General features: G+C 48.5%; 1 protein-coding gene and 1 pseudogene across 2 annotated transcripts; both read left to right on the forward strand.

Moving 5' to 3' along the window:
* Nucleotides 1–480: 480 nt before the first annotated feature.
* C1R (complement C1r) lies at nucleotides 481–10,609 on the forward strand. 2 transcript variants are annotated; one of them, XM_012175492.4, is made up of 11 exons: nucleotides 481–1,176; nucleotides 1,256–1,484; nucleotides 3,403–3,595; nucleotides 3,928–4,074; nucleotides 4,164–4,360; nucleotides 4,865–5,012; nucleotides 5,120–5,241; nucleotides 7,186–7,264; nucleotides 7,583–7,738; nucleotides 9,223–9,297; nucleotides 9,726–10,609. In XM_012175492.4, exons 1-11 carry the CDS (start codon nucleotides 1,151–1,153, stop codon nucleotides 10,493–10,495), a joined length of 2,142 nt encoding a protein of 713 aa, XP_012030882.3. In that variant the 5' UTR covers nucleotides 481–1,150; the 3' UTR covers nucleotides 10,496–10,609. The 2 variants fall into 2 exon arrangements, with proteins under 2 accessions (XP_012030882.3, XP_042104140.1); XM_042248206.2 differs by having other exon boundaries at nucleotides 481–538.
* A 3,572-nt stretch (nucleotides 10,610–14,181) lies between these two features.
* On the forward strand, nucleotides 14,182–17,094 carry LOC114113828 (small ribosomal subunit protein eS28-like; annotated as a pseudogene).
* Nucleotides 17,095–17,394: the final 300 nt, after the last annotated feature.

Below are 17,394 nucleotides of genomic sequence, written 5' to 3' on the forward strand. Positions count from 1 at the left end.
TGGGCATTGATCCCTGATCATTCCTGTACCAGAGCTTCTGGCTAACTAAGGACAGGGAGAATGGGGTTAAAGGAGAAGAGAGGGTCACAAAAGACCCCCCTCAACTGCGATTTCCACTGTTCTTTGGGTAGGAACCCTGAACACTCAGCCGCAGTCACCAGAAAGGGCCCTGAAGAAAGGGGGCGGGATTCCCATCAGATTCAGAAAGGGGCATCTGGGCCTCCAACCCAAGGCTTTTCTATCCCTAAAAATGCAGAACCTTCTCCAGCCCTTACCCTGAAGGCCAGCAGGTGGCAGCACCATCAGGCATTTCACAACCAAAACTAAACCGAAACAGAATTTCTTTTTTTTCTTTTTTGGTTTTGTTTATGCAAATGGCTCGTTCCCTACAACATTCATCCCGGAACGGTCACCCCTTCCCCCTCCACAGTCCCTCCCTCCCCCTTCCCTGCTCTGCGTGACCCTGCTCTCTCTGCACCCAGAGTGCATGAAGACGCTGTCACGAGAGTCAGGGATCCAACAACAGGCCTTAAGAAATGTGAGTAAGCCTGGTGGGAACCAAGGAGGGAGGGAGACACCAGAGGGGACGAGCCTGGGCACAGGGGGCCCCCTGTCCCAGACTTACTCAGGGAGGTGCGAGCACCCTGACCCTCCCCATACACCTGATTCCTCCAGTGTGCCCACACGTGCACGCTCGAAAATGCATGCCCCATCTCTCCTCCAGAGGAGAAAGGAGACTCAGCCCCAGGAGGTGAGGTCACACTGCCTTCCTCCTCCAGCTCATAGGGAGCAGCAAGGTGGGGTTGGGGGAGCCCGTCCCTCGGTCTAGACAGTCAGCCTCTGTACCTGAGACCCTCTTCCATAGGCGGTCTCTCCCAGAGGCCTTGCTGAGCATGTGGGAGCCATTTCAGAGACCATGACTGGAAACCCTCACCCTTAGTTTACTGGTCCAAGCCAGCCCAATTCCTGGAAGGGGAGCAGAGTGATGCAACAGGGCAGGGAGGAGGCTGGGGAGAGAGGTGGGGGGAGCGTGATGACCTCTGGACTGGACACTGGCCCCGGGGAGGAGCGCCCAGTGCAGCAGCTGCAGAGACCAGCCTGCCCCCTGCAGCCTCCCCACCCACCCTAGGACATCTCCCTGAGATCTAGAATGGACCAAGAGGAAAATGCCCAGCGGTACGGCAATCCCATCCCCTACCAGAGAGCAAGGGTCTGCACCCCTCCCACCCTACAGACACCTTTTCCCTTTTGGCAGGTGGCTCTTATACCTCCTGCTGCCGGTCCTGTTCTTCGGGGTTGGAGGCGCCATCCCCACCCCTCAGAGGCTCTACGGGGAGGTGATGTCCCCTCTGTTCCCCAAGCCTTACCCTAACAATTTTGAGAGGACCACTGTGATCACAGTACCCACGGGGTACAGAGTGAAGCTTGTCTTCTGGCAGTTTGACCTGGAGCCTTCGGATGGTTGTTTCTATGACTATGTCAAGGTAGGGGGCAGATGAGGGGGGTGGGCAGAGGGAGAACTGAGTGTCTCTGGAACCTGGGGACCCGGGTTCTGACCAGCCTGGATAGGACACCCTGCCTGGGGACACAGCCCCAAGCTGGTGAAAGCTGATGGCCAGGTGGGGCTCTGGAAGTCCAGGGGTATCGAGGATGGGAGGCCACTGGTCTGAGAGACCATCGTGGAGCAAAGAGGGGAGAAACAGAGAGGGAGGGGACAAGCCCTGTTCTTGGGGAATGTACTGTACACAGGAGTCAGAAAAACCTTCCCTGTCTGCTTACTTGCCCGGAGGATTTTGGAAACATCCTTGCCTCAGTTTCCCTGTTGCCATGGAGAGTGTCACCACTCCATGGCTGCCTCCTCACCAGGAACACAGGGACGTGGGAAAGCGGCTTGTGTGTGGTGGTGGCTCAAGGGTGGTCTGCAGCCAGGACAGTGGGCTCAGTCCTCTCTCCTCTGTCACGACCAAGGGCCCGTCCCAGTCCCTCTTTCTACATCCAATAAAAATGAGTTTCCTGGAGACTTCCCCAGTGATCCAGCGGCTAAAACTCTGTGCTCCCAAGGCAGGGGGCCCAGGTTTGATTCCTGGGGAACTTAGGTGGGAAACTAGGATTCCACGTGCTGCACAACACAGCCTAAAAATAAAATTAAAATTTTAAAAATGAGGTTCTTGATTTGGGATTCAGATAGGGCCTACACACAGCCCATAAATACTATTTCCAGGAGATCCCCTGGAGGGTATAAAAGAATACCATGGAAATGCCATATCTTCCCAGCCCAGAGGACTTGAGATGTCAGCAGTGCTCATAGGGAGGGTCCTGGTGGTAGGCAAAGTGGGGATGAGATAGGAGGAGGGACGTCTTCTGCTTTGCAGGAGTCAAGGAATCTGTGAAGGAAGAGGTAAGGAGAGCTCAGTGATGCTTGCTAAGCTGACAGGTCCCGGATGCTCACACTCAGCTGAATATCAGGAGTCATGGCTGGACAGGAATGGGTTGACCAAAACAAGGTGGAAGGACAGGACAGAGGGTAAAGCAGACCCTCCAGGCTCTAGGGATGAAGGAATGACAGAAACCAGGTAAAGGCAACCAGTGGGAGGCGGACACAGGAGCAGATGGGGGTAAAGAAAGGTCTGACACATGTTGTTGTTCAGTCACTAAGTCGTGTCAGACTCTTCGCAAACCCATGGACTGTAGCACGCCAGGCTTCCCTGTCCTTCAGCATGTCTGAGTTTGCTTGAATTCATCCACTGAGTCAGTGATGCCATCCAACCATCTCATCCTCTGTCATCCCCTTCTCCTGCCTTCTATCTTTCCCAGCATCAAGGTCATTTCCATGAATCAGCTCTTTAGCCAAAATATTGGAGCTTCAGCTTCGGCATGAGTCCTTCTAGTGAATAATCAGAGTTGATTTCCTTTAGGATTGACTGGTTTGATCTATTTGCTCTCCAAGAGACTCTCAAGAGTCTTCTCCAGCACCACAATTTGAAAGCATCGGTTTTTCAGCGCTCAGCCTTCTTTATGGTCCAACTCTCACATCCATACATGACTCCTAGAAACATCATAGCTTTGACTAGATGTATCTTTCTGGCAAAGTGATGTCTTTGCTTTCTAATATGCTGTCTAGGTTTGTCATAGCTGGGGGTCATAAAAAGGGAGGGCCGAGTCCCAGACACGGGATAACGTGCAAGGTCAGTCGGTGGGGATGCAGGACAGAGGAAAGGCCTCTGGGGAATTTGGAACAGCCAGAGCCCAGCAGGTAGAGAGCAGCTGGAGACCATCCGGGGGGGGTGAGGGGAGTGGGGTGGGACGGGATCCCCTCTCTGGGACAAGAGAAGGATGACCTTCATGGCCTTCCATGTGGGATATGTCCCCTCAACAGCTTGTCCGCCTGTCCCTCCTCCATAGATTTCTGCTGATAAGAAGACCATGGGGAGGTTCTGTGGGCAGCTGGGTACTCCCCTGGGCAACCCCCCGGGAAGGAAGGAATTCATGTCCCAAGGGAACAAGATGCTGCTGACCTTCCACTCGGACTTCTCCAACGAGGACAACGGCACCGTCATGTTCTACAAGGGCTTCCTGGCATACTACCAAGCCGTGGGTGAGTGGCGCCTGTGCCGGGCTCCTGGGCTCAGACTGAGTGGGGGCCAGAAGAGGGAATTCTTGAATCCAAAGAATCGGGAAGCCAGGCCTTCTTGTTTTTTCCCAAGAGAGCTTTTGCTAGGAGAGAACTATCCACCAGGGCCCTGTCCCCACTGAGCAGGTCCCAGAAAGAGTCAGAGGGGCCGGGAGTTCCAGGTGGCCTGAGATAACCTTGTCCTTAGGCCTCTGATGAGTGACCTCGCTGAGACCAGCGCCTCCACAGGTCCCTGCCCCGCCCCCCCCACTCTGGCTTTTGTGGAATTGAATCCTTCCTTCTGGAATCTTTTCCAGACCTGGACGAATGTGCCTTGCAGCTCAACTCGGTTGAGGAGGACCCCCCGCCCCGGTGCCAGCACCTGTGCCACAACTACGTCGGCGGCTATTTCTGCTCCTGCCGTCCAGGCTATGAGCTCCAGCAGGATGGGCGTTCCTGCCAGGGTGAGGTCTTGCCTGGGTGGTCTCAGAGGAGGCAGGGACTGAGCAAGGTGGGGCTCTCTGGGTGACCCGCTCTCGCTCTGCTCCCCCAGCCGAATGCAGCAGCGAGCTGTTCACGGAGCCCTCGGGCTACATCTCCAGCTTGGAGTATCCCGGACCCTACCCCCCTGACCTGCGCTGCAATTACAGTATCCGAGTAGAGCGAGGCCACACCCTCCACCTCCAATTCCTGGAGCCTTTTGAAATCGATGACCATCAGCAAATACACTGTCCCTACGACCAGCTGCAGGTACAGCCAACCCACCCCCAGAGAGAAATCCTTTCGTCCCCATCCCCACGCGTCTCCTCTCACCCCTCCTCCTCACTGGACCGTCTGGCCAATGGGCGCAGAAATGGCCAATGTCCCACATGAGTTGTCCTACACACCTGGCATCCAGGTGGCTGTAGTGGTAAAGAACCCATCTGCCAGTGCAGGAGATGTAAGAGATTCAGGTTCAATCCCTGGGTCAGGAAAATCCCCTGGAGGAGGTCATGGCAACCCACTCGAGTATTCTTGCCTGGAGAATTCCATGGACAGAGGAGCCTGGCGGGCTACAGTCCATAAGGTCGCAAAGAGCTGGACTCGACTGAGCAACTTAGTGCACACTCTAGCCGGTGGGTCCTCGGGAGACTTTCTCCCCTCCAGCTGAAAACATACACCAAGCAGGATCTGCACCACTGGCACCACCACCCTAGCCCTGTGTCTGAATTGGAGACATGACCCTCCTTCCGTCCACCCCCACCACCACCACAGATCTATGTCAGCGGGAGGAACATTGGTGAGTTCTGTGGAAAGCAAAGGCCCGAGCGCATTGATGCCCAAAGCAACTCAGTGGACCTGCTCTTCTTCACGGACGAGTCAGGGGACAGCCGGGGCTGGAAGCTGTACTACACCAGTGAAGGTAAGGCTGCCCGGGGCCTCTCACAGGCCAGAAAGGGGGCAGGATGAGGCAGGCAGAAAGGAGGCCAGTGGCTCGGAAATAAATGTGCCCTCTGGTCTCCCTAACAGTCATCAAGTGCCCCCAGCCCAAGACCCTGGACGCATTCACCATCATTCAGGACCTGCAGCCTCAATACCAGTACCGGGACTATTTCATCGCTACGTGCAAAAAAGGCTACGAGCTTGTGGAGGTAAGAGCCAGGGCCGAGGGGAGGGAGCTAACCCAGAGTCCGGCATAATTCACATGGAAGATGGAGGCTCAGCCCCACATGGAAACATAAGCATGTTTGAGCTGGAAGGGTTACCCGGCCTGCTCCAACTTGACTGCACACTGGAAATAGGATTTCAAAATTCTGATGTCCAGTCCCCTGCTAGAGACTAGTTCATGGGTCTGAACGGGAGCATGGGTGTCAGGATTACCTATAGTTACTCGGTGATTCTAATGCCCAGCCAAGTCTAAGAACTACAGGTCCTCGCCCTATAACTCACTATGCAGTGAGGAACCGAACAGGCAGGGGTGGAGTTGAAGCGCGAGGCCTCACTCACGCAGCCTCACTGGGATTGTGTACAGCAGGGACTGGCAACAAATGCCCTGCCTCTTGCTCCAGGGCTCTGTTTTTGTTTTTAAAACCTACCTGGCTTTACTCGATGATTTATGAATCGGGCAGCATTCCATCGAACAATCAGAAGAGGCTCCGTTTATGTCTACCAGTGGTCTTACCCCAGACCCACCACCCTGTCCAGAGCTTTGCAGACCCAGGAAAGAATGCAGTTTGCTCCACTGGTCAATCTCACAAAAGCTAGGAGACTAAAATGCTCCTCTCGGGACTGCCTGGTGGTCCAGTGGTTAAGAATCCACCTTCCAGTGCAGGGGGCGAGGGTTTGATCCCTGGTTGGGGAACTGAGATCCCACGTGTCTCAGGGCAACTAAGCCCATGCGCCACAACTACAGAAAGCAGTGAGGAACCAGTGAAGGCAATTAATAATATTAATTAATTAATTAATGCTATTTTTTATAAACCATACCCTGGCTAGGGACCTGGGACTGGGCATCCCATCTTTGTCCAGTAGGTCCCCTCAGAAGACCCACCCTGAATCAGAGAAGAGACCTTCGGTTTGTTGTGGTGAATTCACCCAACAAACATTTTAAGTGTTGATTCAGTGACAGGCAGTGTTCTGGATGTGGGAGTTACAGTCAAAGAAACACACATGTTCACACAGGTTTCGTGGAACTTCCCTTTGAATAGAGATGAGTCAGCCAGATCACTGCTCGTTAGTCCAGGAAGGACTTGGGGGTCCTGGGCACGCCGCCCACTCCCGTTCAGGTTGCAACCCGCCCCGTCTATGCCCCCAGCACCCTTACCTTGTTATCACTCACATCACCGACTTTAAACCTAGTCACACAGTTTATCTCACATTATTTACTTTTTATCTGACTCAGCAGTAAAGACTCCACCTGCAACGCAAGAGACAAGGGTTCAATCCCTGGGTGGGTTCGATTCCTAGTCGGGAAACCTGACCCCACATACCTCAGCTAAAGATCCCACAATGAAGATTAAAGATCCTGAGTGCTGCAACTAAAACCCAAAGCAGCCAAAATAAATAATAATAAATAAATATTTTTTAAAATAAAATTATGGGGTTCAACTGGACCTCAGTGGAAACTCTTGAAATCCCCCAAGAGTCTAGAGAGGGGATTATTGGCTATAACAACTAGCCCTAGCTCCGATATTATTTTTTTTTAAACTATTTATTTATTTACTTATTTGGCTGTGTCAGTATGTGGGCTCAGTAGTTGTGGCATTCGAGCTTAATTGCTCCCCAGCATGTGGGATCTTAGTTCCCCGAACAGGGATCGAACCCAGGTCCCCTACACTGGAGGACAGATTCTTAACTACTAGACCACCAGGCAAGTCCCCCACTCTGACTTCCTGCTGTGTGGCTCAGTGAGCCCAGCTGTCAGTCTGGTATGAGAGGACCGGCTGGGAAGAAGGGCCCAGGAGCCACATCCACAGGTGTTGAGGTTCAAGGGCTGAGAGCTGACTTTGCCTCCGTACTGCTCCCCTGTGGGCAAGGGCAGGAGGGAGCCTCAGGGCCTCCTTGTACTAACGGCTGTTCCACCTCTGCTCCAACAGGGGAACAAGGCACTCCTGTCCTTCACAGCTGTCTGCCAGGATGATGGCACATGGCACCGTGCCATGCCCAGGTGCAGGAGTAAGTTGCAACTCAAGCATGTGTCTCCCCCCAGGAGAAGGGAAGAGGGTTGGGCCTAAGCGTGACGCCCAAAAGCCATTCCCCTGACTTGTCCTTTGAAGGCTCCAGCTCACGGGGAACCAGTCGGCCTTCATCTCTGCAGATGAGGGGCTCTGCCCAGAACTGAGTTTTATCCCATCCAATTATCATGCCTTGCAAGAGCCCCCAATGACCATATTTCCCGAAGGCTCTCAGCATGTTCTACGGGTTCCCACCCCTCCCACTGAAGTTCTGGTACAGTCCTTCTCAGTTCTCACACGGCCCTGTGCTCTCTCCAAGTCAAGGACTGCGGGCAGCCCCGAAGCCTGCCCAACGGGGCCTTCAATTACACCACCAGAGAGGGGGTGAACACCTACGAGGCCCGTATCCAGTACTACTGCCACGAGCCCTTCTACAAGATGCACACCAAAGACGGCACAAGCGAGTCTGAGCGAGGTAGGGACACGTGCAAACGGCTGTCTTCTCCCTCTCGTTGGAACATCTGCAATTTCTTCCAACAGAGTCTCCAAGGAGGGAATATTAAGATATTTATCCCGGGCACTGGCTTCAGGGGTGCCAAGAGGCTTCTAATAAGGTTGAAAGAGCAAACATTTGAGCTGATAGGATGAAAGACTCAAATCTCTCATAAACAGCTCTCTCTCACCCCCACCCCCACCATCACCACCCCCACCCTCAGCAGCACCCCCAACAGCACCCCCTCTACAGGTTTATCAGTGGGGTTTCCTCGGCATTCTCCCCACATCCCCTCTCAGGTTGCTGTGTTGTGACTTTTTACATTACTAAATTACTTTCAGACTCATCAATGGGTATCTTAAAAGCTTTTTGATGAAAGAAATCATGTGATTTATAGGTTTAAAACATGCCAAAAAAAGAAAAAAATATCTTGTTTATAGGCAATTGTTGTTGCTGTTAGTCACACAGTCACGTCCAGCTCTTTGTGACCCTATGGACTGTAGCCTGCCAGGCTCCTCTGTCCATGGGATTCTCCAGGCAAGAATACTGGAGTGGGCTACCATGTCCTTCTCCATGTTTACAGGCTATATAGGGTATTATTTAAGAGCTGGACTTTGAAGTAAGACAACACTCCATTTGCATCTTGGTTCTGGCACTTAGAAGTTATATGACCTTGTATAAATTATTTAAACCCAGTTTCCTCAACTCTAGTGTTAGTCCGACTCTGGAGACCTCATGGACTGTAGGCTGCCTGGCTCCTCTGTCCATGGAATTCTCCAAGCAAGAATACTGGAATGGGTAGCCTTCCCCTTCTCCAGGGTACTTCCTGACCCAGAGATCAAACCCTGGTCTCCTGCACTGCAGGCTGGCTCTTTACCGTCTGAGACATAAGGGAAGCCCTCCTTGTGTCTAGGAGGAGGGTAATGATGCATATCTGAAAGCATCACCAAGGTGCTTCAGTGAGATAAAATGTTGAGGTCAAGCAAGGTACACTGTCCCCAATCAGAAAACATAGCTACAGGTAATTCCCTGACGGTCCAGCAATTAGGACTCCATGCTTTCGCTGCTGAGGGTTCGAGTTCAATCCATGGTTGGGAAACTAAGATTTGCACAGCAGAGCCAAACACCCTCAAAAAATAAAACAATAAAACATAACTCCCATTATCACCCACTACCCAGCACCAAGATGCAATAATAAGATCTTCTTGATAAGTTCCTTCCAGTTTTTGTGTCAACTTTCACACATAGGGATCACACTGAATATGAGTTAAGTATTCTGATTTTTCCATTTAGCATCAAAACAAAAACATACACACGAAGCTTTTCAAAACACACACTTTCAGTCTCCCATCCGCAGGTATTCCAACCTTTCCCTTTGTTCCTCCTCCATTCTGTCCTCGCTTTGGTGCTCTTGGTCCCTGCCCACACCCACCCCCCAGCCTGAGCTCAGCCCCCTCTCCCCTCAGGGCTGTACACCTGCACGGCTCAGGGCATTTGGAAGAATGAGCTGGTAGGAGAGAAGATGCCTCGGTGTTTGCCAGGTGAGTGGAAGCCCTCCACTGTCCTCTGTGGCCTTGGCAGCCATGCAGGGTCTCGGAGGAGGGGTGGCATAGACAAGAGAGAGACAGTCCAGCCTGAAGCTGAAGACAGACATGGGGCATCTGAAGAAAGGAGAGGAGATGCCCCAGAAGGGCAGTTGACAGTCCTGGACTTTTCACTGAGCAGATGGGAGACCAAGATTAAATAAAAAGGGCAAGAAAAGCCCTGGGGAAGAAAAACAAGAACAAGCAGAGGTGGCTGACAATATGCCAAAGACCAGGGGTGAGGAGAGGGGTGGGGTGGGAAGATGGGAAGAGAGGAAAGGGTCCTGAACCAAAAAGAGGGACAAAGCGGAGGGGACAGGCCATGGAGGGAGGTGGGCGGACAGGCACTGACATTTCTCTCCCTGAACCCATCTTCTCCTCCCCAGTGTGCGGGAAGCCAGTCCACCCTGTCGAGCAGAGGCAGCGCATCATTGGAGGCCAGAAGGCCAAGCTGGGCAACTTCCCCTGGCAGGCCTACACCAACATCCATGGGCCCGGGGGCGGTGCACTTCTGGGGGACCGCTGGATCCTCACGGCCGCGCACACCATCAACCCCAAGGACCACGAGGCTCAGGGGCCCCCCAACTTAGATGTGTTCCTGGGCCACGTCAATGTGGAAGATATCACCAAGCTGTCCAACCACCCGGTCCGTAGGGTCATAATCCACCCAGACTACCGCCAGGAAGAGTCCCACAATTTTGAGGGGGACCTCGCCCTCCTGGAGCTGGAAAATAGCGTCACCCTGGGCCCCAACCTCCTGCCAATCTGCCTCCCAGACAACGAGACCCTCTATGACCCAGGTCTCATGGGCTATGTCAGTGGCTTTGGGATCATGGAGGAGAGAATTTCTCACAACCTCAGATTTGTCCGTCTGCCAGTAGCTAGGCGAGAGCTTTGCGAGCGCTGGCTCCGGCAAAAAAACAGGAATGATGTGTTTTCTGAAAACATGTTCTGTGCTGGGAACCCAGCCACAAGGCAAGATTCCTGCCAAGGGGATAGTGGAGGGGTCTTTGCAGTGAGTGACAAGCAAAATGACCGCTGGGTGGCCACGGGCATCGTGTCCTGGGGCATCGGGTGTGGTGAAGGGTACGGGTTCTACACCAATCTCCTCAACTACGTAGACTGGATCAAGAAAGTGATGGAAGTGGAAGACTGAGCTCGGGATTGCCTAGGTCAGAATCCAGACAGCAGTGTATTAAAAAAAATTTTTTTTATCTGACCAGTTGTTGATAACTTCTAAGAATCCATATTAAAATCACTAATGCAGAAAGACACCATGTGAAATAAATTCTCTTCTCTATAGTCCCATCCACGTTCTTCACCTGAAACAAACCAAAGGTCACCTTTATTTCCTCCAAGAATTGCACAAGATATATTCCACCATATCTAGGTATCATTGTCCTCTTCCATTTTTATACCATGGTGTAACTGAATATAGGATGTCTTCCAACTAAAATTTTATGGGAAAGCCCATTGTGTAAAATGAATTAAAAGAAGTATTTAATAAATATAAATATATTTAGTGACGTCAGGGCTTCCTTGGCAGCTCTGCCATAGAGTCTGCCTGCCAATGCAGGAGACAGTTTTGATCCCTGCTCTGGGAAAATCCCACATGCCTCAGAGCAACTGAGCCCGTGCACCTGGGCTCCACAACCTTCCAGCCGCAACTACTGAAGCCAGTGTACTCTAGAGCCCGTGCTGGGCAATAGGAGAAGCCCACGCAACAATGAAGACCCAGCACAGCCAAAAGACTAATTGATTTTTTAAAATATTTAGTGAAATCATATGTAAAATATTTTCATAGGAAGGCAATGGGAATAGTTAAGTTGCTGCACACATTTATCATTAGAGTTGTAGACACTTTCTCTCTTTCGTTTTGATTATACACTACAAAGAAAATCTTTATTTTCCCACATAAACAGCTGCAGATACAAGATCTTTTTTAACAGGTCAGTTTCCAGTCTCTAAATATTCCTTAAGAGAAGAGTGGTATGAAATTTTTGTTCCCAAATTGAGTCACTAACAGTACTTTTTCTAATCATTTATTTACATATGTATTTACTTTTTGGCCACACCTCCCAGCATGTAGGGTCTTAGTTCCTGGACCAAGAATGGAACCTGTACCCCTGTAGAGGAAGTGCAGAGTCTTAGCCACTGGACAACCAGGGAAATCCCATTAACAATATTTCCAAATAATTTATATTATTTAAGATATGTTTAAAAGCCAGAGAAGGACTGATAACTTGGGATAAACATTATAAGCATCTACACCAGAATATTATCATGATATTATTGCAGGTATATTGTCACCCTGCTTATTTAACTAATATGCAGAGGACATCATGAGAAATGCTGGGCTGGATGAAGCACAAGCTGGAATCAAGATTGCCGGGAGAAATATCAATAACCTCAGATATGCAGATGACACCACCTTTATGGCAGAAAGCGAAGAAAAACTAAAAAGCCTATTGATGAAAGTGAAAGAAGAGAGTGAAAAAGTTGGCTTAAAGCTCAACATTCAGAAAATGAAGATCATGGCATCCAGTCCCATCACTTCATGGCAAATAGATGGGGAAACAATGGAAACAGTGACAGACTTTATTTGGGGGGCTCCAAAATCACTGCAGATGGTGACTGCAGCCATGAATTTAAAAGATGCTTGCTCCTTAGAAGAAAAGCTATGACCAACCTAGACAGCATATTCAAAAGCAGAGACATTACTTTGCCAACAAAGGTCCGTCTAGTCAAAGCTATGGTTTTTTCAGTAGTCATGTATGGATATGAGAGGTGGACTAAAAGAAAGCTGAGCACCAAAGAATTGATGCTTTTGAACTGCGGTATTGAAGAAGACTCTTGAGAGTCCCTTGGACAGCAAGGAGATCAAACCAGTCAATCCTAAAGGAAATCAGTCCAGAATATTCATTGGAAAGACTGATGCTGAAGCTGAAACTCCAATACTTTGGCCACCTGATGCGAAGAACTGACTCCTTAGAAAAGACCCTGATGCTGGGAAAGATTGAAGAAAAGAGGACAAGGGATGAGATGGTGGGATGGCATCACCGACTCAATGGACATGAGTTTGAGAAAGCTCCAGGAGTTGGTGATGGACAGGGAGACCTGCTGTGCTGCAGTCCATGGGGTCACAAACAGTCGGACTCAACGGAGCTACTGAACTGAACTGATTATTGCACAGATGACTCTGCTGGACTTGTCTGAACAACCTTACTTGAGCTGACTCGCACAGGCCTGAATTAAAGAAGATCAAGGCAGAATTAAAACATTCCTGAGTAATGACGAGTTTGTAAGTCTAAATGCAGGTCCACAGTCCCTTACATGACACCCTTAAGTCCAAGTGCCTTTCAGTGTTCAACATTTTACAGATTCCAGAAATGCGATGTACCATCTGTGTCATGTAATACCGTCATATTACAGCAGTGTCCAGGGCAGCACCTTGCAAGACCGCAGATAAGTGAAGTGAGTCAGAAAGAGAAAAACAGATATTATATATTCTCACATCCATGTGGAATCTAGAAAAATGGTACTGATGAACCTATTTGCAGGGCAGGAGAGGCAACACAGATGCAGGGAACAGCCACATGGACACGACAGATGGCAGGGTGAGAAAGGGGGTGTGGGATGAATTGGGAGATTGACATGTACACTATTAATATTATGTATAAAATACATAACTAATGAGAACCTATTGTACAGCACAGGAACCTTACTCAGTGCTCTGTGGTGACCTGAATGAGAAGGAAATTCAAAAAGGAGGGGATATATGCATACATATAGCTGATTCACTTTGCTATACACTAGAAATTAGCACAACATTGCAAACAACTATACTCCAGTTTTTTAAAAAGAAGAACTCTTCTGAAAAAACATTTGAATAGTCATAGTAAGTGTGATAAACACTCTGGATAGGTACCTATCAGTTACTGTCAGGTTTTGCCACTAAATAAGTTTTGGTGTCAAACTTATTAAAACACTTTCCATTTTTAAGAGCATTTTAAATGTCAGGATTGGGGATTTCAGGATCGTGGACTTCTATAGGTGAAAATGAAAAGAAAACGTTTTCTCATGGAGTCTACACGAAAGCATACACAAGTGGCGTGGGCTACGTTTGAAGAGTATATGCTGGTTGTAGTTTTTTTAATGTTTAGAAATGTTTTTAGAAGTGAAACACTTTCAGGATTCTGATGGAGATAGGAGTGGAGTGGGTGGAGATGAATATGGTGAAAACTAAAACTAGATCTAAAAAAATTTAAGCTGTATGTTATTTCTAAGATTCTTGGCAAATTTAAGATTCTGAGTCCTTGGTCCTTATTGTAATTATCTTGGACCTTATTGTATGGTCCAATTATCCTTATTGGACCTCAGGAGAATTCAATGACTGCTCTGACCTTCCTGGTTCCCACTCTCTTCCCCAAAAGTCATGTCCATCTTATTCTTCAAGGGCACTGAATAGAAAAATAAGGACAAAACCAATATTCTGTGAATAGGCAATTAATAGAAAAAAATACAAATTGCTTTTGGACTTTTGGGATTAACCTAACTCATAAAAAGGAATATATTTAAATTAAGATGCCACTTTTTTTACCAATAAGATTTACCAGTAATATATTATATGTGAAGACATAGAGAAGACAGTCACTCATGCATTGTTTTGGTTTGGGGGGGTTTTTTGGTTTTGTTTTGTTTGGAATGTAAATTGGTACAAACTCTGTACAGAGCAATTTGCTAACATGCAATCAAAGTTACAAAGGAACATTCCTTTGACCCCACAATTCCAACTCCATGAATTTTTCCCACAGATATTCTCATATATGAGATAAATGACCCATGTACAAGGGTACACACTCCAGCATTGTTGATTATAGCAAAGTATTAGAATCCTGAATTCTGAAAATTCTAGTACCAAAGTTTCAAGTAAATTATGGAATATCCAAATAATAGAATACAACATAGTAATTCAATCTCTAAGACAGATAAATGAAAAAAGTAAGAAGCAGAACAGTGTAACAAAATACTACCATTTGTATTTTTAAAAGAGTAGTTATATATTACTTTTACATGTATAAAGTATCACTGGAAGGTTAAATAAGAAACAGCGGTGGTTTCTGGGGGAAGATAGGAGTAAAAAGAAAAGTTACCACTGTATTCTCTTTTGATCTTCCCAATTTTGAGCAGTGTAGATGTTTTACCCAAACTTCCCAGGTGACTCCATGGTAAAGAACCTTCCTGCCAATGCAGGTGGTGTGGGTTCCATCCCTGGGTCAGGAAGATCCCCTGGAAAAGGATATAGCAACCAACTCCAGTGTTCTTGCCTGGAAAATCCCATGGACAAAGGAGCCTGGCAGGCTACTGTCCATGGAGTTGTAAAGAGTTGGACATGACTTAGTGACTAAACAACAGGAAGATGTTCCAAAAGGAAGGACAGAGCTGCATTCAGTTCAGTTCAATCGCTCCGTCATCTCCAACTCTTTGCGATCCCATGGACTGCAGCACGCCAGGCTTCCCTGTCCATCACCAACTCCTGGAGCTTTCTCAAACTCATGTCCATTGAGTCGGTGATGCCATCCCACCGTCTCATCCCTTGTCCTCCTTTCTTCAATCTTTCCCAGCATCAGGGTCTTTTCTAAGGAGTCAGTTCTTCGCATCAGGTGGCCAAAGTATTGGAGCTTCAGCTTCAGCATCAGTCTTTCCAATGATATTCTGGACTGATTTCCTTTAGGATTGACTGGTTTGATCTCCTTGCTGTCCCAGGGACTCTCAAGAGTCTTCTCCCACACCACAGGTCAAAAGGATCAATTCTTCAGAGCTCAGCTTTCTTTATGCTCCAACTCTCAGAGCTATATTAAAATATTTTTTAATTTTTGAAAGGTTTAAGGAAATAACCTCATTGAGAAAGCTTATATTTAGCAAAGATTGAAAAAATTCAGATATTCAGAGACTTCAAGTGCTAGGCGTGCTAAGTCGCTTCAGTCGTGTCCTACTCTTTGCGACCGCCAGGCCCCTCTGTCCAAGGGATTTTCCTGGCAAGAATACTGGAGTGGGTTGCCATTTCCTTCTCCAAGGGATCCTCCTGACCCAGGGATGGAACCCTTGTCCTTTACATCTCTTATATTGGCAGGCAGGTTCTTCACCACTAGCGCCACCTGGGAAGCCCTAGGTGGAAAACATTTAGGAAGAGGGAACAGCCAGTGCAAAGGCCCCAAGGCAAGAACATGCTGGCTCCATTAGAGACTTACAAAGACAGCCAAAACAGAGCTCATGTATACAAACTCATAGTTCAAAAGGCTTATTCTGGCTTCTGGATTGTGGCCAGAGTATATATGGGGGTGGGGGTGGCGGGAAGCATGAAAGCGACCAGTTAGGAGTAACTGGCTACCAATTATGGTTACCCCAGCAAGAACTGATGGTAACTCAGACCAGGTAGATTTAGTGGAAGTGATACAAAGTAGTCAAAATTTGCAGAGAGCCAACATATTTCCTGATGGAGTAAATATTGGAGAGAGAAGGATGAGAAAAGGAAAGAAGTCAACTAGATGCAGAAGACTACAAAGGGAGGAGATTTTATTAAAAAACATGAATCCTCTTTTGAACATGCCTAGTGTGTGTGTGTGCTCAGTCGTGTCCATATGCTCAGTCGTGTCCGCCTCTTTGTGACCTCATGGACTGTAGCCCACCAGGCTCCTCTGTCCATGAAATTTTCCAGGCAACAATACTGGAGTGGGTTGCCAGTTCCTCCTCCAGGGCATCCTCTCTACCCAGAAACTGAACCCACATGTCTTGAATCTCCTACATCGGCAGGTATATTCTTTATCACTGTGCCACCTGGGAAGACCATAAAGTTTTTAATAAATGCCTATTAGAGAGGGCTTCCCAGGTGGCACTAGTGGTGAACAACCTGCCTGCCAGCGCAGGAGATGTAAAGGACATGGGTTCCATCCCTGTATTCTTGCCAGTCCCTGGTAGTCTTGGACACAACTGTTTAGCAGCCTAGAAAGATGGAGTAACAGAGATCAGATGGACCTGAACCAGTAGCAGCAGTGGTGTTTGAGACATTGGCCCTCAGGTACTGAAGACAATGATTCTGAGACAAAGCTGAGGTGCCCTAGGGGCTCAGCAGGAAGATGCAAGCGCACAGAACTGTGTCAGTTCCATCCAAATATTCACCTGAGGAGGATCCCCTGAGAAAGAGCCTCCATATGGACTGTAGCCCACCAGGCTCCTCTATTCATGGGATTCTCCAGGCAAGAATGATGGAGTGAGTTGTCACACCCTCCTCCAGGTGATCTTTCCCACCCAGGGATTGAACCCAGGTCTCCCACACTGCAGAAAGATACTTTACTGTCTGAGCCACCAGGGAAGACCCAATAATACCCTACCAAAAAGCACTTGAAAACATATTCAACACCACTAATTATTAGAGCAATGAAACTCAACACTACAATGAGGTATCACTTCACATTGGTCAGAATGGCCACCACCAAAAAAATCTCCAAACAATAGCTCTCCGGCCAATCACCACCATACTGCCACCACAGACACAAGCTGTGTGCAGCCCGTTAAGCTTGCCAGGGTCACCAAGGTACTGGGCAGGACTGGTTTGCAGAGACAGTCAAGTTGGTGCATGTAGAATTCATGGACAAGGTGAGCAACTCCATCATTCGAAGTATGAAAGGCCCCGTGCGTTAGGGCAACGTGCTCACTCTACTGGAGTCAGAGCAAGAGGTTCAGAGGCTGCGCTGAACTTGTGGCTCCATTCTGGATGTCTGGTTGACCACTTAGCCCATGAGGATGATCTGCTGTTAATAAATCATTTATTTTGTATGTTTAAAAAAATCCACAAACATTAAATGCTGAAGAAGGTGTGGGAAAAAGGGAACTCTCCTACACTGTTGGTGGCAGTGTAAAATGATACGGTCGCTATGAAGAACAGAATGGAGTTTCCTTTAAAAACTAAAATTAGAGGCAACATGCATGCATGCCGAGTCACTTCAGTCATATTCAACTCTTTGCGACCCTATGGACTATAGTCAGCCAAGTCCC

Source organism: Ovis aries, chromosome 3 (assembly GCF_016772045.2).
Source record: "Ovis aries strain OAR_USU_Benz2616 breed Rambouillet chromosome 3, ARS-UI_Ramb_v3.0, whole genome shotgun sequence".
Lineage (NCBI taxonomy): Eukaryota > Metazoa > Chordata > Mammalia > Artiodactyla > Bovidae > Ovis > Ovis aries.